The sequence below is a fragment of the Thunnus albacares genome, chromosome 13 (assembly GCF_914725855.1).
Source record: "Thunnus albacares chromosome 13, fThuAlb1.1, whole genome shotgun sequence".
Taxonomy (NCBI): domain Eukaryota; kingdom Metazoa; phylum Chordata; class Actinopteri; order Scombriformes; family Scombridae; genus Thunnus; species Thunnus albacares.
The window spans coordinates 1,417,878-1,443,217 of record NC_058118.1 but is presented as its reverse complement, the minus strand read 5'-3'; the positions used below and the strand labels follow the sequence as shown (position 1 = coordinate 1,443,217).

At 41.1% G+C, this 25,340-nt stretch overlaps 2 protein-coding genes across 4 annotated transcripts in view; one reads left to right on the top strand and one right to left on the bottom strand.

Moving 5' to 3' along the window:
* alcama (activated leukocyte cell adhesion molecule a) overlaps positions 1-4,997 on the top strand; it is a 73,066-nt gene extending 68,069 nt beyond the window's left edge. For 2 of the 3 annotated variants that reach the window (XM_044370266.1, XM_044370264.1), the window contains 3 exons: positions 1,260-1,374; positions 1,854-1,972; positions 2,973-4,997. In XM_044370266.1, the coding sequence (XP_044226201.1) occupies positions 1,260-1,374; positions 1,854-1,938 (200 nt within the window). In that variant the 3' untranslated portion in view covers positions 1,939-1,972; positions 2,973-4,997. The remainder of the gene's footprint in view (positions 1-1,259; positions 1,375-1,853; positions 1,973-2,972) is intronic. The other variant, XM_044370265.1, reaches the window with a different exon arrangement.
* Positions 4,998-8,272: 3,275 nt separating this feature from the next.
* The window catches only part of cblb (Cbl proto-oncogene B, E3 ubiquitin protein ligase), a 56,631-nt gene continuing 39,563 nt past the window's right edge, over positions 8,273-25,340 (bottom strand). Inside the window, exons 10-19 of the mRNA XM_044370089.1 lie at positions 23,331-23,531; positions 22,973-23,167; positions 21,978-22,364; positions 18,287-18,378; positions 15,592-15,726; positions 15,421-15,479; positions 14,842-14,955; positions 13,860-14,054; positions 13,448-13,564; positions 8,273-12,714 (exon numbers count right to left, since the gene is read on the bottom strand). Coding sequence (XP_044226024.1) covers positions 12,461-12,714; positions 13,448-13,564; positions 13,860-14,054; positions 14,842-14,955; positions 15,421-15,479; positions 15,592-15,726; positions 18,287-18,378; positions 21,978-22,364; positions 22,973-23,167; positions 23,331-23,531 — 1,749 coding nt within the window. The 3' untranslated portion in view covers positions 8,273-12,460. The remainder of the gene's footprint in view (positions 12,715-13,447; positions 13,565-13,859; positions 14,055-14,841; positions 14,956-15,420; positions 15,480-15,591; positions 15,727-18,286; positions 18,379-21,977; positions 22,365-22,972; positions 23,168-23,330; positions 23,532-25,340) is intronic.

Genomic DNA, 25,340 nt, shown 5'->3' with positions numbered 1-25,340 from the left:
ATTGCTAACTAAACTGTTATCCGCTTGGATTCTCTGATTATACAGCCAGTAAACACTCATGTCCTCAAACACTCATCACTCCACATGCAAATATTACTGTCTGCACATGCAACCTCATTTCAGCTTTTCCATCTTCATTATTTTGCTTAGAGTGGGTCACTCATGCAGATGAGCTCTCAGAGGCAGATTAGAAAGATTATCAAGAGTGCTTGATGATTATGAAAGGACTCCACATAGTCTTTGCTAAATGATGAAAACACAGTCACCAGACCTCTCCATGTGTCACCTATAATTCAGTCATTTGAACTCTTAAACAGATAATAGACTACTATTCATTCAGGATAGATTGTATTTTAGGTACAATATATGGTCTTCTAGTTGTAAAACAAGTGTAGATTCAGATATTTAAAAGATGTGGCTGTAGTGTAGTGAACCTACGTTACAGCCACAGCTGTGGTTGTCTAACATTACTAGCCATTTCTGATTCTTGTCAACAAAACAAATCACTGTAAGCACTAATTTAAGTGAAAAGCGTGAGCCCAAAGGACATAAATTATGCACGACGGTGACAGGTTCCACACACCTGCTATTCTTTGGAAAGTCACAGACACCATCGTACTGCATATATAGCACAGCTGCTATTACCTGGTGAGAAAATGGAGGGTGATGTTGAGTCAGACTGAAACATTCAGCAAAACGTCAAAACACTTAGCAGACATGCTGACGTTAATGCATTTCTTCATCTTCCTGACAAACTCTCCTGTTCTATTAAAGGAACACACCAGCTACCTTCTCCTCCTCCAGAATATCCAGCTTTTCATCGTTGCACTGCTGGTGTTATTTTCCTGGAATGTAAACAGAACTCAACTCAGTGTGCTTGCTAGTTGCTACAGTAACAACCAGAATGTCACTGAACTATAAACCCAAAGCGAAGCAATAAAATGTTATGTGGTAAGTTTGAGCCGATGAAACTTTATTGCTTGAGAATAGACACAGGCAGGTTGGCTCTGTATAGTGTAGCTCATGCTAAGCATGGAGCATTACAGCCAATGATCTACTAGGGACACATGTTATGATTTTGGTATCTGTGTTCTCATCACAGCAAGGATTAAACAATCTTTCAGAGAATTCCTTTAGGTGCTTTGTGGGGAAGCTTGTGTGTGTGTGTGTGTGTGTGTGTGTGTGTGTGTGTGTGTGTGTGTGTGTGTGTGTGAGTGTTAGTCCTGCAGCTGAATCAGAGTGCTGCTGTCTGTTTCCAGGTTCTCAGGAGGATTCAGGGGACCAGTCCAAGCTCATAGTGGGTGTCGTGGTAGGGCTCCTCATGGCTGCTGCCGTGGTGGGACTCATCTACTGGCTCTACATGAAGAATTCAAGGTATAGAAAACACACACCAGAGCGCACGACTGCTGTTCACATTTGCATTTTTACATTTAAATTTCATGTCCCTGCTCAAGTCTGGATGGCACTGCTCTTGTTAGCTGGCACCACATTCAAACAAAAGGAGAAACCAGAATTTGTGCCTCAGAGTGAATCTAGAATAATAATCAGCAGGAAGGTAGTCAAGGGTTACGGCCACATTCTCTCTCTGACAATATAGTGAACAAACACTCCTGCCTGCCCTCAAACGATCACATATGTCAAAGAGGAGATAAGCAGCCGAGGATGTACAATCAGGTGGGAGGCTTTCATACCACGTAGCAGAGGGAGATACAGCGGAGGCAGGCGTGTGTATGCTGAAGAGACGACGTTTGTAGCCTGCAGTGGAGTGACTGACTATGCTGTCTGGAGAAGGGTGAGAAGGTCATTCTGTAGCAGAGGTGCATCATCCTTTTGCAATTCTGTATTCACCACAGACAAGGAAGCTGGAAAACTGGAGAGAAGGAGGTGGGGACATCTGAGGAGAGCAAGAAACTGGAGGAGAACAATCACACCGTGTAAAGGCGCTCAGGCTCTATCATGTGTGATGAAAGAGGTAAGAATTGTCACTTTTAAGTATAAACACACTTACACAGACAGAATGGGTCAAGTGTTCATTTGAAATACTTTAATATAAATGTCACTGTAAATGTTAAATGCAGGTTATTAAGTATAATTCCAGCTTATTACAGCTTGTGTCATGTTTTTGTTGGTTTGGCCATCATTCCCAGAAAATTAATTCACTCAGAACAACTTTGCATTGATTAGCAGTGACCCTTCCCTCCAAGCCAAACCAAACCCAAACCATGCCAGCAAAATGCCCCCCGCAGCATAACAGAGCCACCAGATCCCCTTCACTGTAGGGGTCAAGCATTCAGACCTGGACCAGTTTTTCCTTTAATTCGTCACCCGTCTGTATATACCCATACTGTAGGCTATGTACTGTACATAGAAAGAGTTATTGGTGGCTGCTGTCCATCATAGCTGTCAAGTGATCCCTTCCTAAAGTTCTGTCATTGTAAGGGATGGAGGACAAAATCCACAGTTCTCATTCTGTGTAAAAATAGCTACATAGCTCATTAGCTGCTCAGCTGCAGCACATTAAACAGCATGTAAACATACCTGCAGATATCACTACGGACCTATTAAAGGCTGGTTTGACCGTTATAGTCTGTATACTGTCCTTCCACTGCAGCCTAAAACACTGAGAAATATAAAGATCATCCTACTATACCATTATATATTTTATACTCAGACTGTAACTTTGGAAGATACACTTGAATTGACTAACTCAGACTGTTGAAGCCTTATATTACCTTCAGCTGAATTTAAGAACACACTGTGGATTTTGTCCCCTCACTTCATGGTCTGTATGGACAGCATGAATGATTACAGCCTCCAAGAACTCTTTGAATGTACACATGAGCACATGAACCTATTCTTTAAGATAAGTGAATATATTTTGTGTATGGGTGTTTTTGCAGGCATCAAAATCATGCATGATTGAAATGATTGTTAATGAGTGTATTTCTCTCTATGTGTCTGTGGGGGAGAAGCAGTTGAAAGCGGCCTTGCAACATCAAAATACAGACTCCCAGTTGGCTGCTGACGCGCTCCATCAGGCTCCACATAAGCAGCAACAATCAGAGTAATTTTCCACCAAGACCTGCCCACAGCCTGCTGTCCCACCTCACTGTTTGAAGTCCTCACTGATGCTGCCTCGTGTTACTGTGTCATTTTGTTTTTTGTGTTCCTGGTGAATGCTCCCTGTTATGTTTTGTTTAGGAGATTTTGTGAGGCTGTGTGGTGGGTTTTTTTTTTTTTCACCGCTTTGTTTTTCCTTTAGGATCTTTTTTTTTTTTCAATTTGTTCTTGAATTTCTTCAAAGAATGTAAATTCCTTTTACACTTTTTAAGGCCTGTATAACAAATCATAATTATGCGTGTGCCCTGGCTGAGCATGCCAATGTTTATTTTTATTTTGACTTTTTTGTGCGCTGTGTGTGGAAAAGCCTTTTGTTTGGCTGTGCTCAGAGAAAAAGACACCTCACTGCTGTATAATCTTACTGAAAATTTCCTCAAACTTCGCAGAAGATAACCTCAACATCTCTTGGCTTATGTTCTCTGGTTTTTAAACACTGGCAAATGAATTGTCTGAATATCTAGTTAATGGATTCCCACAACAGTAAGAGTCCTAGTTATAGTCATAATATTAAATAAGGAACTGGATGTACTGTGAATGATTTCTATACATGCAGTTTATTGTAACTGTAACCCAAAAAAGCAAACTACTGTGTTTTAAATTGCATTTGTGCAGGTGTAAACTGGTCATCAGCAAATGGAACATTAAGACACACTCAACCACTAATTCTTTGTTTTTGTAAATTTCCTCCCTATTTCAGCTCCTTTTACTTTTTCTTGACATCATGTCAAGAGGGACTTTTTGACTCATTTATGTTGCAAATAATTTTATCTGAAAAGAAAGAAGTAATGAAAAGGCAAGAAGTCATCAGTAAAGTGCAAACAAGTTGTAAGAAATGCTAAAGTATGTTCTGCCATAACGTTTCTTTTTTTTTTAAGTTGATACTAAAAATGAGTTTGCTCACCTGTGATTTGGTTTAATACACTACATTATTGTCTTCATGTCTTCACCTGTGCACATGTTTGCTCTACAGTTGAGACCATGGTTTTGGAGTAGATTTCATATTTTCTTTTTCATGTTTTCATTTTGGAAGAGCTTTACTGAAGCCAGGTCTGAATGTTCTGTTTTTTGTGTATTTGATGTATTTATATTCTGTGTGCAACCTACCTGGATGGCTGTTCTGCAGCATGCAAGATAGTTTTTTAAGCCTGCATGGAAGGCATCATCAAGTGTTGAAAAGGTACTGTATGGTAGAAGAGTTACATGAGAGTGAATCAGGTGATACAGTATCTCATTCTCTGTGGTATTGTAATGATGTTATTTTTAGCTCGGTGAAGGATAACCCAAACTGAAGACAGTAGTTGAGAGTGACAGACAATATGGGGTGCATAAAGATGGTGGCTCTCTGGGTTTACAGCATTCTGCTCTGGTTCATCCCACAATCAAACACCACAGTGGCCCACCAACAGAAAAGACCTTGTTAACATTTACAGTTCAGTTAATACAGTGTACTATGTGTTAGCACACAACATGTAAACTTCCTGATGTATGCATTTAAATATCCATGATTCACCTCACTTCACCTCAACCTAAAATCTGTTCATATTTCTGACAACACCAGTAGATTGTGATTATTGCCATAAGTCAGTTGAGTCTGAGCTGTAGTAATTAATGGTAGAACAAGTGGAACTGGTTTTGTAGACTGCAATGTTTTTCATCACCTGGCATCGTAAATGTATCCAAAGCGTCAGGTGTAGATAGCGTTGGTTGATCATGAAACACTAAATGTTAACTTGAAGGAACCATGCAGCAGTTGATCTTGGCTGTTTTTCAAACTGAAGCAAAGAGAATACTTTCTGTTCCTTTACTGTTTTTTGGAAACAATGTGTAGAAGTTACCAGTCTAACTCTTCCCCCCCCCAGCCAGCATCTTCAACATTACAACAGTATAATCATATTGTGGGATGGTTGCAAAACCACATGACATGAAATCAGTAGGTCAACATTTTTAAGCACCTAGTCTATTGTTTTCTCATGCCTTTTGTTCCTTTTCAAGTAATCAGGTCAGCAGTGAAACCAAAGAGGGTAAGATGAGAAGGCCATAGTAGTGTTGTAAATACAGACTTTTGTTTTTGTACTGTTGTTGACAATAAAGTGTAAATTTCGAAAAAAAAAAAAAAAAAGTGTGCAAGAGTTTTTGTCAATAAATAGTCCCAACCCCCCCTCCCCCCTTCATCCCATTACTGCACAGTGTGTAAGTACATGTTGAGGGCCACTGGATGTAATATGAGAATGTACATGGAAACCTAGTACACAATATGAATCCATTCACATGTCATGTCTAAGACAGCTTCTCTAAATGTCAGTTACTTCCCCAGTGACCAAATTCAACCAGCTCTCTACCATGGCAACACCGAGCAGAGGAAGAAAACATTTAATAAAACAGGTTTTACAAACACTCACATCCTTTTCAAATAATCTACATGGATGTGAATCTCTGTCAAGGAGTTGTATACCTGGTTGAGAGCGTCCTTTTAAGATTTGTAGTCCAGTAGTGGATTAAGCTAGCTACAGACTTGTTCCTGTGCTTTTTGCTTTATTGTGTTGATTGATTTGAACAGATGTGTTTGCAGCTGTACCATTTATATAACCTCAGAGAATCTTGAACTCATCTAATTAATGAAACCAACACAACCACCTTGTTACACAGGGTAACACTAAACATTCAGATCCTTTCTGTAATGAACCACTGCACACACATCTTACTGGAGACATGAACTCATTTTTCATCACAACACACTTAATGATCTGAAAACAGACTTCTTGTCCTTTTTTTGGCCTCTGTCCCAGTAGAGACACCACAGTGGCTCCAGCTAGAGTTGAACCAGTTAGCCTCCGAGTGTCCAGCTGAACAGACACTAAGACAAAGAACTGGACTGTGTTCAAGCCAGGACTGCTGAGAACTGGACACATTTAAAGTGCAGTAAGCTGAGTCATTTCATTTGTTTTCAGCCTCAAATCAGAGAACTTCCTAAAAGCCAATACAAAGGCAAACAAGATGACAAAGCTGTAACATTATTCCAACGCCGTGCATGCTGATGTCACCTATTCTGTTGGAGAGCTGCACTAATCAGCGGGTGTACGTTTCTGTGTGATGACTGTGTGACTTTGTTTGTGCCAACTGCAGGCCACGCCAGCACTGGGAGATGTGAGGGGTAGGAGGACAACTGAGACTTGTGTAGGAGGAGATGAGCTTCATCACTGTTGTTTCAGCTTCCTGCTGGTTCATGCATTCACAGATTTCTTGATGCCCCTTAAATCCATGTCTCTAGTTTTCTTTTGGGTGCCTTGAGATTAAGCCCCTGCATCCTTTGCATGTAATTCTAAGACAGTGTGTAAGAATATAGACGCTGAGCCCCAGACCCCCAGGAAGCAATGTTTGATCAAACACATTCTCTGGGTGATTCAGGTTGACTCTCTGAGGGTAAAAAAAATCACTACCTCCTTCTCTTGGTTTTAGCATTTTAAACCCAACATACTATTCAAGGCATTTGAATGAGCTAATAGCGTGTTGTGGAACAAATCCTACATCTGATGCTTTGAACAAACAAAATAGGCCAGAGTCTGTTAGTGGGGTGAGATCCAATCCATTTTAGCAGTTATAGTATATGTGAGCTGATGTTAAGACAGCACAGTGAACGGCCTTAAGAGATTATGTTCCCAGGAAATTCAGCTCACTGAGCATCATGTCGGAGGTGTTTGGAGGTGTCATGCTTTTTTTTTCTTTTCTGAACCAGCATGAGAGACACAGAATATGCAGATGACAGAATCCACCTGCAGAAAGTCACCAAACCAAAAGCACACAATTAAAGATAAACCTTCGATTCTTACTAAATGATGATTCAATCCATGCTTAGCGTATGTAGTATATCAACACTGACAAATCAAATGACTGACAAAAGCATGTCTCTGTTCTGGAGAGACACAAATATTGTATACATTTATGGATATTCATGAACGTTATGGCAATAGGAGACTGCATAGCTGACAGTTACCACGCTGCAGATGAATACCAAGTTACCTACTTAAAAGCTTATGAAGAAGCTAAACCTGAGTACATCATGTATTTACTAAGTAGGCTGGACTTATTCTCAGCTTTTCTTTTAGTCAAGAAATCCCATGAAAAGACTCAAACCAACAATCTGACTTTCTGTCTGAGGCATTCACAGTCTCAAGCCCACTAGTTCCTGCTGAAGACATAAATGTTTTATATCTCTCCACAAATACATTCTTACTAATTTCCTAAAACAGGTGGACACTGTAATTTTCAGCAAACGTTACTCACACAGGAGGAAATAGTGCATTTGTTGGGGACTATTTTCAGCAGTGGACTAATACACATTTGGTGTTCTAGTGAGTATTTCTGGCAGCAGGATGGTGTGTGTGTGGGATTAAGTCAAAATAAACTACCGTAATGTGTGCTCATGGTAATGAAGGAACATGTCACCAGTGTGGCTCATTGATGTGTTTTTAATCGTTTTTGGACAACAATGGAGGTCTATGGCACACAGGAGTATGATATATCAGGTACTGGATACACACACAATACTTGTAAGGAGATCAGTTCACTGTTGGTTTTGGTCTTTTCATGGGATTTGTTCACAGTAAGAAAAACAGAATATCACCAGACAAATCGTTTCATTTCTTCACACATACTAACATTTTTTTGTTTATTTATTATTTATAAGTGATGAAGATGGCTTTTACTTGCTGTCGGTTCATGGTGAATGCTAATACAGCAGCATGAAGCACCGCAGGAACTTCTACTGTTTGTGCTGTTACTCTTTTTAATGGGTGAGTTCACCGATGGGACAATGTCACACTTTCCTTTATAACTTCCAGTTAAATTCAGTATTCCTTCAAATCCAGACTACCTTCGATCAGTCGTCAAAGAGTTTCTTCTTGATCTGTTCAGCAGCTTGTGGGCAGAGTGAAGCTCCCTGAAGTCATAATTACTGGTGACAATCTTTTGTTATTTCCATTACATTTCTGGAACAAATCAAACCACATTTGACTTACTAGAAGCCTCTGGCTCAAAGTAATGTATTAATTTTATGCAGGAACAAATTGTCAGGAAACAGCTGTCCCACAGTTATCCTGATACAACACACACACACACACACACACACACACGCACACACAAAATGTTAAATAAATCAAAGGAATTGTGACTTTTTATTTACTTATCCATGAAAATAGCATATCAAGAAAAAAGCATTAATAATGTATAAATTAATTGCACGTTACTCTATGCTTTACATAATTATCAACACTTTTTTTGTCACCAAAGCACATTAATACGAAAATGGATTTAGAAAATAAAAACTGCCCTTTGCAACCTAAGGCCACTTACTCCCTTCACAAGGGAGTCCAATGGAATGGACAATTCTGAGCTCAGAGTCGTTCAAGTTTGAGAAAATAAAAGTAAAAACAGACCAGTGCAAAAACTAAGCCTCAACTTAAAGGGGAATGCCACTGAGTTTCTCTATGATGTGTGGTGGCCTGTTCTATTGCAAATGAGTGTTAACTCTTCGTCTAATCTGTCACATTAACTCTCTGAGAGATGCAAAAGCAGTGGAGAGCAATCTGGTAGATTTCCTGCTGAGATGTACATAAACTTTGTGAGTCCAGAATTTCCATCTCCCATTGTCAGATGGATATAAAGCTGCTTATCTGATGAATAAGCTTTATCTAAGTGCTTCATTATATGTTTATAGATGGGCTTTTTGTTTAGTCGGCATGCTTCTGTGGTTGTGCTGTATAGGATAATAATGTTTTGTGAATCTGTGTCTGCACAGTGGATGATAACAAAGATAAGAGACTTGGTTTGCAGACTTCCTCCTTGCACACAGCATCCCTCATTATCACTAATTATCTATGGACTGTCTTAGGCCCTAATATTAACATATGTAAATTTTAAACTACAGCGGTGTTCCCCTTTAAAGTGCTGCTCAAAAAAGTAAAGAAGGGGTGTTGGTGGGGCAAATACAACTTCTTTATGGAAGAAGAGGAGGGGATGGGGGGGTCATTCGATGCCACCTCTTACACTGACCAGATGACTCAAATAATAAATAAAATAAAACAATTCATGTTTTGTGTCTCCCAGATTGTGGACTTTCAGAGCACATTTACTGAGAGTTGTTTTCTGTCTCCATCACACAGCATCATTTCATTCCCATGGTTGACCATGCAGCACAGACAGCCATACTCACTATGTTTACATGCACTCTAGTCACTATGGTTACCAAGTTTTGCTTAGAAATATCAAAATGTCAAATCAGGGTTAGATCATCTCATAAGATCCTATTCTAATTATGAGAAACCTGTTAAGATGCCTGGCTTATTCCAACGCACAAAACACCACTCAAATACAGAAACTGCTTTCAGGTTTGGTTTCACACTCTCACATCCTGAATACATGTGAATGTAAAAAAGAACAAAAACAAAACAAGGCTGAATTATAAGGGCTGGGATCATCATTTTCTCCCCTTGTATTATCAGGATGATCCCACTGAATCTTTTCATTTCCAATTTGCAGCCAGACCATTCAGTCTTTGACCTGAAACACAGTGTTATCTGCTTTGTGAGGAGCCTCAGTCACAGGGGACCTACATCTATCAACAGTTTAAAGGCTGTCTAAGAAGAAAACTACAATACATCATCTCAAATTAATTTTGATAGCCTAATTATGCCTGCAGGAAAAAATGTGAGAGAAAATGGGTCACTGCTATGTGTTTCTCTGTGCGTTAATTTGGCTTGTCTCTTGATACAGTTTGGACAAACTCACTGAACAAAGAAGGAACGTCAGTCTAAAGAGAGAGAAAGACCTCTCAGAATTGCTCTGCCTGTTTGTACAGAAAGAAAATCACATAGACTCAGATGCTGCCAAACTCAGTTTGCTGCATCAGCTGTTAATATGAGAAGAGTTACTATAATCCTGATATACAATAGTTAGGATGACATAGTTAAAACCAGCATCATATTGACACATCACATGGTACTGTCAGGAAGGAAAGAGCCACTCTACTGATCTATCTTCACTCCAGTAAGTTAGCTGTCTGTCTCAGTTAGCACAAATGTTTCCAAGACAGTAAATTCTGTTACAAAAAATGACGTCGCTGTAACCAAGTGGGAAAGTTTTTGTGACTGTTGTAGGAGATACTCCTAAGGGACTCAAGAGATACAAAGTCATCAAAGTAATCATATTTTAAATTAGCAGCTTTAATGTAATACTTTCAAATTTCATTTTTTTTTTGTCTTGTTTCCATAGTTTCCATCATTTCCATGAGTAAGGATAACATTACACTCTTCCAAGATCATTGCTGAGGTCTGGAAACATGGTGACATCACTGAGAAGAGGACAAGACGAGAAACAAGAGCGATTAGATGATCATACAAGTTTTAAACAAACCCTCAGGTTGGACAAATGTTTGCAGAGGAGAAAACGAAAAAAAAATAAAGTGGTTTAGATAATCTGGTTTAATTGTTGGTTTGGAAACATACTGATCGTCTACCTACTCATGTTTCTTGACCCGTCAGACTTTGATGTAGCAATGCTGCCATGTTCCCAGATCCCAGCAATTACTATAATGAGTACAATGTTATTATAACTGATGGCAACGATGGGCAAAATGAGACCCAAGTTGTAATAAAGTGGAATTATCTTTTAACCCTCATGAGATCAATAGCTGGGTTTTCCCTCCATGTAAACATAGTCCCTGTCTTATGACCCTAACAGACCTGACGCAGCCTACCGTTTAGCACACTACTCCAAAAAAAAAAAAAAAAGAAATGGGTGACATAAGCAATACTGTTACATTTTGACAAATCCAATACATGCATTGGTGAGACATCTTGCAGTCAGTGGGGAGAAATACAGCTGATTCCAGATTCTGAGGTAAGGGGCTTCACCTGTACTGCACAGTTATGGTGCATGTGACTATATCTTATAGTTTCAATGCTCTGCAGTTTCTTGTTTGTCTCTATTGTGTTCAAACAACGACTCCACATCAGTAAAAATGCATAATTGCTGCAGAGCTATATCAAGTGACTCTTGCTCCAAATCAGATTGAGAGCCATTCCTCAAACATGTGGGGAATGTGGACATTTGCACCATATGATGTCTGTGTAATTGAAGTGGAGACAGGAGGCTGCAGTGTGACGGCTGCAGAGTGCGTCGTCTCTGGGCTCTAACGGACGACGTCTGGCTCGCTGATCCGCGCAGCTCCCGTCGTTTAAAAGCTTTAGCTGAAATGCAGGCACAATCATCTGGCTTTTCACATGGAGAAATGAATAATTTTCCACAACCATGAAACATTTTCCACCACTTAATCACTTAAGGGTAAAACTGGGCCTGAGAGGAGCTCAGAGTGTACAAAGGTATAGCTCTCTCATGCAGAACAAATACATTCATAGGCTTGCTGTCCTCAGATGAAGAAAGTAATTAAAAAAGGCCCCCACTGAATAATCCTCTGGTCTAGGAACAGAAACAAAGAGCGAAACTAACCCTCCCACTCTCTTCACTCTTCTTGTCCAAATAAGATACCAGGTGTAATAAGAGTGTTCCTCTGGAACTGTCGTACACTCTTCTCCTGGGCTGGGGAAAACAGGTGAATCAATAAGGCATCCTCTGGCTCCATCTAACCACTCCTGACTCACCAGACCTTGTTAAGACCTACACGTCAGCCAGACTCTGGGCAAACAGTGGAGTATTCTCTAATGGTTGACACACGAGGGAAGGAAGAGAGGGTGAAAGAGGATACAATGAAGAGAGGAGAGTGAGAGAAGGAGTTAGAGTGAAGAAATAGTGGAGTCTGGCTCCCCCCAATGGCTGTAAATAAAAATGACTCCTAACCAGTGGCAGAGCATTTAAGCTGAAATGAGCTTGAAATGAGCTGGAAATGCCTTTTTAAACTGAAGTCTGGAAGGTGGCGGGATGTGAAAGGAACAGTAGCAGCAGTAGCAGGATCGGGGCTTTAAAACAGGAAAGTCCAAGCCCGAGACAAAGCATCCATCCGAGCATTTGAAAACCAGCAAAGCTCACTGTAAACAACAACAAGCCTGGTTCGTTTTTTCACAGGTTTAAATCATTCACAGACATTTTTTTTTCTCTCCCTTTATTGATTCTCTGTGTTCTGCCATGATTTGGTTTCAGCCACTTTGTTGTGCGTTGTCATCTCTGTTCGGCAACAAAAGGCTAAGTCTCTTTTGAAAATTTTTCTTTGTTTCTGTCGATCATTGTTGTTCTAACAGTCTATAGCCAAGCAGACTGAAGAAGCCCTTTTTAGTCAGTCCATTCAGAGGCACAGCTTCATTGTTGTGCTCCCCTTCTACTGTCTCTACAACTAGAGGTTCAGTCTCGGGGCCACTAAGGCAAACTCTCGCAGAATGTTTCGGGCCACGTCGACTTTGTACTGAGCAATCATCAGCGCCCGCTTCACGTCCTCGAAGGAGTAGCCCTCCCCCATCAGCTTGGCGATCTTGGCGTCCACATTCTCTGACTCCAGGCTGTGGGGTTTGCCCGGCTGAATGTCTGGAGGGATCTTCCTGGGCAGTGGCTTGGGCGGCCTGGCAGGGGCCTGCAAACAGTCCATCGATACTTGGAGAGAGAGAAGGAGAGGAATCATGTCAGTGGAAAAATGCCTCTGGCACACAGGCAGAAACTTGAGAGTGTTATTAGTGGTCAAGGAGAGGTTTCCAGTCTAAACGCTGCTTGTCACTGAACTAAAGCTTTGACATTTTTTCCAATACCTTCAGAGTTTGGACCTTTATCATTAACTAATCAGTGTCTTTCACAGCTAGAAAGCAGATACTGAGGTTTTCACTGCATGTTTGCATTTGACGTCCTGCTCCACAGTGGAGAGAATGCTGGAGAGGCTAAAACATGGTCTGTCTGCTTTAAAAGGAAATATTTTAGAAATAAAAACTACTGAAAACAAAACAGGATTAAGCTCATTTGGAGCTCAAAGTTTCAAACAAAACTTTGCATGTCTGCATAAAATAAGCCCAACAGTCATTATTGACAGAGCTGCCTCCTGAGAGTAACTTTCCTACCAGAAATCCTTTCTTCTTTAGTTATATAAAGGGATTCTTCATCATTTCGGTTTCAAATGCTCACACTTTTTCCAGACCTTTATTTCCTAGAGTACAAGCTTTTAATCTGATACATGTCCAGTCAGAATATGAGATCTAAAACAGACAGGCAGTCAAATGTAAATTATATTACTTTTACCCATATTTCTGTGAAAGTAACACTTTTTTTTTTTTGTTGCAGGAACCATATGCGTGTTTTCCTCATGGAGTCATTTGCTGAGGAGGAGATGTAACTCTACCTTGACTGCTTGGTAAATGGTCGTACTCCGGGCAGCCTCTGGGGCCTTTCACATGTTCTATGTGTCGTCTGACTGGAGGCAGAGGAGCAGCACTGTTCAGCATGTCAAACACTGTGTCTAGACCACAGACAAAACCCAGAAAAGTCAGGAAAACAAGCCTGTCAGTCAGCGAAGTACTGCTGTAAATGATATGCACTGTGTTACATTTTCCACAATTCTGTGAGAATAACAAACACTTAATCCACTGAGGGAGAAAAATATTAGATTAGCATAACCCTGTAGGAGAAGCAGGGGATTTCTTTCACTGAATGATGTAAGGGTTGTTTGCACTATCTGTATAAATGCCTTCAATTCACATATTTAACTTCATATATTTGAATCAAAACACGAGGCTGTATGTTTGCCAGCTCACCGGGGGTTAACAGCGAGTGCTCGTGTCCAGAGGAGGGCCTGTGTGGTCGTGCGATGACAGAGGAGGCGGACGTGGAGGAGTTGCAGGATGAGGATGACGAAGAGGAGGATAGGTCAGTGAGGCTGTGTCGCGCCGGTGGAGGAGGAGGAGGAGGAGGCTGGGATGGAGGGCGGCAGTTGAAGGGGTCTTCTAATACTGAAACCAAGAGAAACCGCAGACAGGACTTACTCTCTGCTCTGTACTGATTCACAGTTTATACTGTTAATTCTATGAGGAGGTGGCTGACGCTGCTATACAGTCTGAACCATCTGCAGTCTCAGCCGTGGGATTACATGCTGAAGAGCAAGCTGGCATGCTGCCCTTAAGATAAAAGCCTAGAGAGGATACTTTTGAGGAAGGATTTCACAGGAGGAGCAGGACTGGGACAGGAGGTGCAAGAAAGACTGGCTCAAAAAGGTGTTGGCTGGATCATGATGTGTTATTGTTTTAGAAGCTTCGTAGAAATTTAATACTGCTGATCAAGTCTGGGTTACCAAAACTTTGAAGTGGTGCTTACAGAACATCAAACATACAGTCATAAGCACTTGCTACCATATGGCTTCACGATTGCCTTATCCAGCTGTGGCTCATGCAGCAGTGTCTACAGTACATTCATTCCTACTCAAATGAGGACCATGTGGACTCCGCTACATGGGTTTGCTACTGGAACAATTGTCTCACAGTTGGACAGAAAAAGGTGCTGTACATCAGCTGCAGAATATGGTTTTAATAAAATGATACTGACGTGAATGTTATAAGGGTTTTATGAATAGCTTTACAAAGTATTCTTGAGATTGATTGGAGGAAGTCAAGAATACAAGTTTGACACTTGCAGATACAAGAGTTTGACGTGACAAGAGAGACATTCCACAGAAACACTGAGTCACAGAGGAGACAAGCTCAGACAGACAGAGAGGTGGAGACAGACAGGTGGGGCGTCTACCTTGGGGGGGCAGCAGAATGTCATAGTCCGAGGGTGTCTTGTTGGTGCTGAAGGGGCAGAGGGCAGAATGAGTCGCCCCTGCGACCACCGTCCTGTTTGACTCTGAGTGCCCACCTGAGGAATACAAGCAGAGTTCAGCATAAAGCAGCCTGAGGTTTCAAGTCCCACCGCAACACGGCAAACTAACCACTTACTGTCATATTCAGTCTTAAAATATGTTTTTATTCAGTGAACAAGAAAGAATTCTGCTCTCTCTACTTGGTTGTTATACACTATGACCTGATTCTGAACTTGTTTATATACTGTATATTGTGGTTTAATATCCTGAAATGAGTCAGATCACTCTGCTGGTATCAAGAAAATGACACTCAATTCAAGACAATGTTGAACAACAAGTTGGCATGTACTGTCTCAATGATGGATTCAATGAAGTGCCCAGCTGTGTTTCTACAGTTTCTACAGATGATTCCTGGGCATCATATTCACCCCACTCATTGCGACCCTCACTATATCAGAAGAGGTCAAAGATCTGATTGGAATAAGGATAAAGGTAATATATTCATTGGTTTCAGGACTCACCAGGCTCACTGGACTTCTTCTCCTCAATGGAGGGCTCTGGGGAGCCATTCTCCAAGTGCCTGAAGGAGAGAAAAGGGAATCTTTTTGGTTCACAGCAGCCTAATTAATCTAATGAAACTACCTTCACTGTATCACCATAGTAACTTTAACACATTAAGAGAAGGCCGGTACCTGCTGGGTATAGAGATGCAGATGGGAGCCTGACTCAGGCAGAGATTGGAGGAAGGGATCTGATAGTCATCCTCCACCCTCTCCATCACTCCCCGCGGCCGCTCCACCACAGGGCTGCTGAAAGGGTTGGAGGATCTGTGAAGATGACCATGATTTGTCAAACCAACCTTTCCATTAGTGTCACTCATACAGTTATCACATTCAAACCGCCATCACTGATATTTTCACAGACCAATTATGTGGAGGATGGTAGTTCTGGGGTAACTTAAAGACATTATTGTAGATTTTAATAATGTTTCACCACGTAAAACAACAAATTGACATCTACATTATGGGCAGCTGTGGCTCAGGAGGTAGAGCGGGTCATCCACTAATCGGAAGATCGGTGGTTCGATTCCCGGCTCCTCCAGTCCACATGTTGATGTGTCCTTGGGCAAGACACTTAACCCCGAATTGCTCCTGATGGCAGTGCCATCAGTGTGTGGATGTGTATGAGTGATTAGATTTCCACTGGTGGGGACCAAGGTTGGGACCTTGCATGGTAGCCCCTGTACCATTCAGCGTATGAATGTGTGTGAATGTGTGTGAATGGGTGAATGTGATTCGTAGTGTAAAAAGCGCTTTGAGTGGTCGGAAGACTAGAAAGACGCTATACAAGTACAGTCCATTTACCATTAACTACATTGTATGTTATGTGTTTTAAACATAACAGCACTAAAGAAACATTGTAGGAATAAACATCAAAATCACCATATTAAAAACCCTGGTCGATATATATTATTTGAGGCAGTTCACTGTTACTTGTTGTCATAGTAACGCAACACTATGTCCAACTTGTGACTTTTCCTGGTACCTGCAGGATGCCTAAGTCTTCAGTCTGTGTGTACAACAGCAGGCTCATGTCTCTTCATTAAAATGCCTGCAACCTTTTTTGTTTTGGAATTTACACCTAAAAAGTAAGATCCAATTAGCCAATAACCAATTACACAATAACACAATCATAGTAACCAATTAACCTATTATATAGTTTAAGTAAGCAATTCTGCACTGGGGGCTGGTTAAAGGATGATTGTTTTAATCTCCAGTTCCTTGAGAAAATGTGAATGTAGAGCATGGCTGAGGAATCCTTCAGTAAAACAGTAACCCATCAATTGTAGCTTATTAGCAGCAAAAGACTGAAGTTGTACTATACTGTATGAAATAACTGTCATATCAGTCTCTTTACAGTTCCATAAAAACAGACTGCAGACCACAGACATCATGCGGCATCATTATAAAGTGTGTACTGCAATGTGAAAAAATGTGCAGCATTCCTTATCAGCTGGCTTCACTCTGCTAGCTGTGTTTACCAATGCATGTGCTACAATGTTGTTGTACTGCAAAGGTGCAAAGTACACTAACTGTTGTGTCTTCTGTAGTTAATGATTCACCAAGGCAACAGTAAAGCCACTGTCCTCTATGAATAATGCAGGGATTTCTTTAACCAATCAGTAACAAGGAACACCTATGTAGCCTAATGTCCCGCCATAACCACCATTACATTACATTAGATGAGAATGTAAATTATAATAGATGCAGTAATTACCAAATCAGCATTAAGGTTCAGGTTAGTGCTATTGGGAATGAATGGACTGATAGGAAGAAAAACATGTGTGTGTGTGAGCCAGTGATTCTATGCTTACAGAATGTATGTGCAAATCAGCTGCAGTCACTTGTGCGAGGGGAGTGTGTGCAATATTTTAAAAACACTAAATAGTTTTCAGTAGAACCAGAGCTTCCCCATTCAGCTCAAGCTTCATCAGAAGTGACAGCTCTATCCCCTGCCTCCAATACAGCCTGATACACAGAAATATCTAATCTAATTCTGGCTGCAGCTAAAAGGCTATTAGTTGTTCAGCCATCATTTTTCAAAGCTGTTTCTAACCAGAACTTTTCCCTACGGCTACTAGACCTCACTGGTATAAAGTCTCTGTGTCTGAAACCACAGAGACAAGAAAGGAGGTTTGAAAGAAGTAACTTAAGGCTAAAAGGGAATATCTAAGAGGAGAACAGGATTATAGCCCAAACTGTGATCGAAATGCAAATATATACAATATGTACAAATACAAGTAGCATCTGGCTGATGTAGAACTGGATTTTATTCATTTTATTTTTATTATTTATACTCACTGGACTAATCTTTGTGTAAGGAAAACTTCTTTAATGTCCACTGAAGCTCATTTTAGCTGAAAATAATGTATAACACTGGTCCAGTTGTGTTACTGCTCTGCACTGTAGACCACATATCTATTTTGTGCTGTTCCCATTTTGGCTTATACAGTTCTGTAGGCAAATAACCTTGCGCTGTCTAATACAGGAAATTAGATATAGCTGAGTCTTGCAAGAAAGTGGCATGCACCATCCAGTGATTAAACATTTCAGCATCTTTTTATGATTTACACAGACTGTATATTGATACACTGTCCCATGCAGTGCTGATGTGTTTTTAAATACAGCCTTGTCAGAGGAGCTATAAAGAGCTCACCGGTTAAAGTACCTCTTTATGTATGCAGAGAACAAACACACTTCAATACACTCAGCTCTTATCTGACAATATTAATACAAAGTGGCTGTACAGAGATATCATTTCAGGATATTCCCAAAGAAAATGTGTTAACAGCATCCTGGATAAATGTTCTCAGTGTGTAATACTCACTTGTGGCTACTGGCATGGATGGACTGAGTTGGCGAGTGCCGTGAAGGAAGGATGTCATACTCATCGCCAACTTGCACACCATTAGAGAAGGGCTGCACAGACACACACGAGAGATAGAAGGGGGGAGAATTTTAAAAGAACACACAAAGGAACAATGGAGTAGGTCAATGTTAACATCAGATATCTCACGTGTTCCCTACCTGGGAGGAACACATGAGAACACTAATCAAACACACCCAGGACACCTTATTGAAGGTAGATAGAGCACTTCTGCTTCATTTAGCTTGGTTTCAAAGCAACTCAAGTCAAAAAGTGCAGAGGTTCAAGGATGGACAAACAAGTATTTATGTGCAAATGACTTGTTTTCATCAAACCTGGTACATTTAAAATAAAGGATGCTTTGTACAGTCATTGGCCCACAGTGCTCTGAGCTGTTAATATCCACTTATCACAAAAACAACTGTAGCCTATAGCATATATACCACGTCAAGCTCTGCATGTAAAAACAGTGTTGCTGAGAGGAAACACAATGCAGAGGAGCATTAGAAACATCTTCTGTGAGATTAGTATTAATCCCATGCCAAAAATAATCTACATTCAAACAGAAAGCATAACCTGTGAATCTGCTGCCAGATTAGCCAGCATTAAGCAAACACAGTGAAGTCAAAGGTCAGCTCTCTGTGTGGGAGACACATTTCAGCTCCAAATATTGTTTTTGACCCAGCTACATGGTCAAAACCAGGATTTATAGTACAGTATTTTATAGAACTACCAACACGACTACTGCAACTAGTACTACTACTATTAATAAATTCCTTCTGCAGCCATTTCATTGGACTGTTCTGAAACTTGAAATGAAATGACCTTCAGTTGAAAACTATATTCCACCTGCCGAGCATACAGTACCTGTCTTTGAAGTGAGAGTTGCTCTATATGGAAGACAAAAACATATGCAAATAACCACAATAACTTCCTGAATATTACTAAAAGTGACAACGCTCTCCACAGGCGTCTGGAGGCACTTTCTGATCAAAGAGTGTCTCTGGAGGGAGAATGAGTGATAGGCTGTGTGTGTGTGTGTGTGTGTGTGTACTGCACACAAGGCTTTTAAATGATAAAGTGGAGAGAGTGTGCAAATTATGCAGATGCTCAGCAGTATTCTGGGTTCTACAGCAGTAAATGTCAGACAGTGTCTGGAGGATTCGATTGGTTGTATCTGAACGGTCAGTTCAAACACTGAGTTTCAGTGGAAACGGGGATTTCATTATTTAGCATAGATTATCATATTTATATTCTGTCCAACACACTTCCAGCATGTATTGTCTTATCAGAAGAATGGCAGTGAAGCTTATTGCTACTCTGTCAGAAAAGGCTTTCATTCTTGTTTTTTGTTTCTGCTCTTTCACAATCAGAGCGGTAACTGTACACACAAGTAATTAAATCAGGCATGACTCATAAAATCTCCCTGGTGAATATCACAAACAATAAAAACATGTGAATCTACTTTCCATCACTGTCTCTCTCCTCATAGATGACGCCCTATGCATATCTCACTCAGTTTTATAACTATGGACAAAAGGATTTCAATAACCACAATGTTAACTCATTACAATTTTGACACAACATAAACAAATGCACATGAATTTACTTAATCTAATTAACAATAGTCCATAGAGCCTTGCTCTACAGTGGGTAGTTGTGCCTTGTTTCAGAACATCAGTGGCAGTTAAAGCAGGGGCTGACGTATTCATGCAGGACTGTGAACCACAAACTTCTAGTTACAAACTAACAGACAGGCAGCCGCTTGAATAAATGGATCAGTAAAGTGCATCAGGTGCAAAAATGGGCACGTATATTACATTCAATAACAGCAACACAGTTCAAGCTTAGTGCTCCGCTTAGTGCATGCCACTATGTGTGAAACATATTGCTATTACTGCATGTAAAATAGCTGTTTTTGTGTTCATTTTTGCACCTGATGCACTTTACTGATTCATACCATCAATTTCATTGTCATTTTAAAATTTGGGTTGTGGCTAAGGAGGTAGAACTGGTCGTCCACTGATCACAGGGTCAGCGGTTCGATCCCTGGCTCCTCCTGTCCACATGTCCAGGGGCCCTGGGCAAAATGAAATGCTCCCAATATTCAGGCCAGCACATTGCATGGTAGCTCTCTGTCATCAGGGTGTGTTTGTGTGGATGTTTGAATGGCAGGATAAAATGTCGGCCATTAGCATTCTAATTAATCTATACATTTTTTGTGACTGTAAGACTGCAGTTCATAACTCTGGGTGTGTTGCATGAGTAATGTAGTTAAAACTCTTAATAACAACCAGTGATGTGTGCAAGGCACATAACCCTCTACTGAACCTGGTCTGCCCACTGCAGCTTTATGTCTCTCTTTTTAGTCATAGCTTCACATACCTTTATTAAATGTTAAATGTCATCAGTTTCAAAACTAAACCTTCTGAGGGGGTTGAGAGAAATGCTGTATTCCCAACACCGAACGCTGAAACCATCAACTAAAGTACGTTAATAAAGACTTTTGGGACTCTAAATTGGTTTGACTGAGCTCTCTAAAATAAGCAGGTTTGATTGCCTTTCTAAGGAATACCTATCAAACTGATTATTATACTGTACATGTCCCTAAACTGGGTCACTGTGTTGTTGAAAAGTGTAAAATAAACATATACACATTCTCAACCCAACTGGTCAAGGCAGATGGTCGCCCACCTAGAGTCTGGTTCTACTTGAGGTTTCTTGCTGTTAAAGGGGAGTTTTTTCTTGCTGCTGTCGCCAAGTGCTGCTCATGGAGGAATGATGGGTCTCTGTAAATTAAAAAGTACAGTCTAGACCTGCTCTATGTGAAAACTGCCCTTAGATAACTTCTGTTGTGATTTGGCGCTATATAAATAAATTGACTTGATATGACCAAACATGGGTGGGGCTGACACTGAATGGCACCTAAAACATTTAAGCCCTTCCTACATACTGTGTTCAATTTCTCAGTAGAGACTGTGACAAAGCAAACAAAAGGACTGGACTTTGTATGCTTTGAATTTACCACAGCTTCTTAAAAAAAATGCCTCCTAACCTGTCTCGTGTTCTCTTCAAGTCCTTTGGTGGCCACCCCTATTATATGTAAAAGAAACAAGAGTCTACAGCCACACTAGAAGCTCTATAAGGCTGTAATGCTCATGAAAAGGTGACCCAACTCTCAGACAGATAAACCAAAGTATGAGATAAACTGAAATGTTGACCCGATGAGAAGTCAGGCAATCACAAAGACCATGAATTTCCAACTGGATGTTAATCCATTCAACAGTTGTTGAGACATTTTCACTCTGAACCACGAATGTCTACCTGCTGGTGGTGTTAGAGGAAAAGACGGGGCATCATCAAATTCAGTAGGATTCATCCTCTGGGAACTATGAATGAATCCATCCAATAGTTGTTGAGATATTTCAGTCTAGACCAAAGTGAACAGACATTTCAATCCCAAGAGAACAAAAATCTTACACACATAATCAACACATGTGCCTCTTTAAAGATCTTAGATTTCTTAGATTTAGATCTTACAGCACAGTTTTTTTTTTCTTTTACTGAGGAAACAAAGAAAATAAAGAAATCAGCTGCCCATGCTTATCCCAACTTATCACCTTCAATGTTAAAACTGACATCTAAGCCCTACCTTGGAGCTCTCTGAGTTTCCTGCCCCCTCCATTCTGGGATGTAACCGCCCAAATCCTGCAGACGGACAACTGAGTGGTCTTCCGTTCAGGTGGGAGGGGACGGTTGGTCCCAGCTGGAGCGGGTGTTCCCCTTCAGTCCTGTGGGCATCTGACGAGTAGCTCTCTTTGGGACACCGTGTCTCAGGGGGCATCTGGGAGTCTGACAATGCACCGGTAGAAGATGAGATGGAAGAGGACAAGGAAGAGGGACTGGAGAGCCAAGAGTGGCGTGACTCTGGGGGGATGGGGGGAGGACGCTCAGGGGGAGGTGGTGGAGGTGGGTCCCTCTGTGGAGGAGGTGGGGCTGGGAGAGGCTTGTCCTGCTTCCTGGACATGCCTGGTGAAGACTGGAGAGGTGGAGAGATATGGTAAGAAATGACAGAGGAGCATCTAAATAATTCAAGATTCATTTTAGAATTACATTACACCACATTGAGTTTTTATGCAAAGATACTGCAATTTCTGGTGTTTGATATTCTCAAAGGTCTCCTTGGCAGCTCTACATACTAGAGCTGCCAAATAAAAACATGCAGGTCAAATACAACACTTTCTCAACTAACTATGGCCTCCATCAGCCACTAGGGAGAACAATTGTCACATAACATGATTTGTGGGTAATGAAATCCTTCAGAAATTCAAACATTTATGACTTGCTGCCACTTGAGGTTATCAAAGTGCTTTTTGGCCTTGTGCAGCTTTCATGTGGAGTTGTTTTCTTATGTTTTTTTTATTTTTTAAGTCATGTGTTTATCTTTTTTTTCCCCTCTAACCTACTTTGTTTCCTGTGTTTACATCCTCCTGATGTAATGCATTATTCTTGTTTTTAAGCCGTCCTGTAAAGCACTTCCTAAACTTGCTTTCACATAGTTCGTTTTAAATGATTCTGTGACTTTGAGTCTTGAATTATTATGTGCCAGAAAATACAGGTGACACATTTTCCTTTATAATGACTGACCTTTGGGGAGCCGGTGGGACTGGCAGATGGGGAGCGGATGGCACCCTTCTGGATGAGGTCGAGTCGTGGTGGGACGGGGGGAAGGCCGAGATGCTGGCCGCAGTGGCCAGGGTCTCCTATGTGGGCTTTTCTGTGTTGGCTGACAGGTGAAGAGCTCGGAGACACCATGGGCGAGTTCTGGCGCTCAGCACAGTGCTGAGAGAAAAGTAAAGCAAATAATCATTTATAACCAGCTGTGGACAAAAGAGAATCACAACATCTGCAGAACTTTTCTTCTTTCTTCCTCTCTCAAAAAAACAATGATAATACATCATCATATTTTCCAATCTGACAAGCAGCTGGTTCTACAAGCCTTTACCTTCCTGATGTTGGCCAGTCCATTCATGACCAGGCAGTCCTCTCTGTCTTCCTCATCATCCAGCTCCAGCATGGGGCAGCTGTGCTGGTCCAGGAAGAAGCACTTGTTGCCCTCATTTCGTGGGTCAAAGGGATCCACAATGATGGGTTCTGTGCCTTTGATCTCACAACGACAGAACGGACAACCCTGGCCATCTGACTCCTGGAACAGATAAGAAAAAGAGTTAGCATGAAATAGGAGATTTCACACACACACACACACACACAGGCACAGGTGTGGTGGTGACATTATAACCCATTTCCATATTTAAAGATATGATGAGCATGGCTTCATTGTTTCAGGAACATGAGGAAAGAATCACTTGGCTGTTGCTGCACACAGTTGGGATACACATGGTTAAGGTTGTGTGCTTCTCTCTCTTGCCCTATATCTTACTCTCTATCCCCCCCCTTTATGAAAGGACTCCGGCAAAGTTGACTGGACACATGCTTGTGTAGATCCTCTCCAGGGAAAACTGTTTTGCAACTTTACAACATTCATTGGCCACATGTACATATTCCACATGGCAGCCCCCTGTTAAACAGGGGTCATAAATAAGAGAATAAAAGAGGTTTTGGTTTCCAGTGCATCTCTCTTCATTGACTCAGGGGCTACAATCAAAGGCAGACAATATTTAGAGAACAAAGCTGCATTTGTGGCGGCCATATGGTTGGGGACTTGGCGGGGGACTCACCAAAGGCATGTTTGAAACTTAATCCTAATTGGAGTGGGTGGAGAAGGGAAGGAGTGGGAGGCTAAAAGGAAGGGAGCCCAGAGGGGGGAGGAGATGGTGTGATGGTCATGGACACTGAAGAAACCCTACTGTTCAGCAACAGGCATGACTGAACTGACAAAGAGCAAACTACTCCTGAACTTCTGCTCTGAAAAAGACAGAAAAATAAGTTTGCAAACAGGGTGTTGGTATACTCTAACCTTCCCACTCTGAATTACTGATTTACAGGTCAAAAAAATGTCTTGGCATCTAGGTTAGAGCTGGAAAACATTTGGTTGAAGAGAGAGGGCTGTAACTAGGCATCTAAGAAACGCATAACTGACATACTAGCACCTAATAAAGTTGTTTTGTTGAACCTGTTAGCAAACAGTTTCTCATTGAAACATCCAGCAGACACAGAACAACATTCTCATTCAGTTTGAAATGTGTTTGTTTCCACCTGATGAATGTAAGTCCAATATTCACTCTCCTTTCAGCTCCGGTTTGGTCTCCACCATCTCCTGAGAGAAATATCTGTCTCTTTAGCTGCTAAATGCTCCACTATGTTTACCAGCTAGTTGCTAACTCTGTCTGCTGTAGTGTATAGTGGGTTTCTGTTTGTTGGTGTTTGCGTTACTACGGTCAATGTTGACTTTTACTTTGTGGAAAGAAATAGTTACAACTTGTCAATACTACTGACACAATCATTAGTAAAACGCACAAACCTAACGAGCCTACAGACTGGTGAAAACATGATATAGAAAAGCCCCTGTGAATCATTCAGAGTTCTCACTACATTGATTCCGGGTAAAAATAATAGCTAGAATAAGGGAACCCTCTCATGTGCCCCCATATTCTGCAGAGATCAAAAACAGTCATTAGAGAGAACAGGATGTGGAATTACATAGATCATCAGCCAGCTGTGAGTGAAGAGTGCATGTCTGTTCCATCCCAGCTGACTAATACACATAGCGAGAGGAAAGTCAGGGAACCACCACTGAGTCAATGACCTGAACGGACCGGTGCTGGGTTAGTCACTGTCACAGGGTAGGAGGGTTCCCTCTTTCTCTATGACTCACACTTTAACTGATGTGGAGGAAAATATTTCATTACTGAAGCGCACACACACATACACACACACACTAACATACGTCACTGAATCACTGACTGAGGTTGTGGAGGAGGTGGGGTCACGTCGAGTTGTCATAACAGGAAGTATGACAAACAAACACTGTTAATGTGGGTGCTGCTGAATCCTG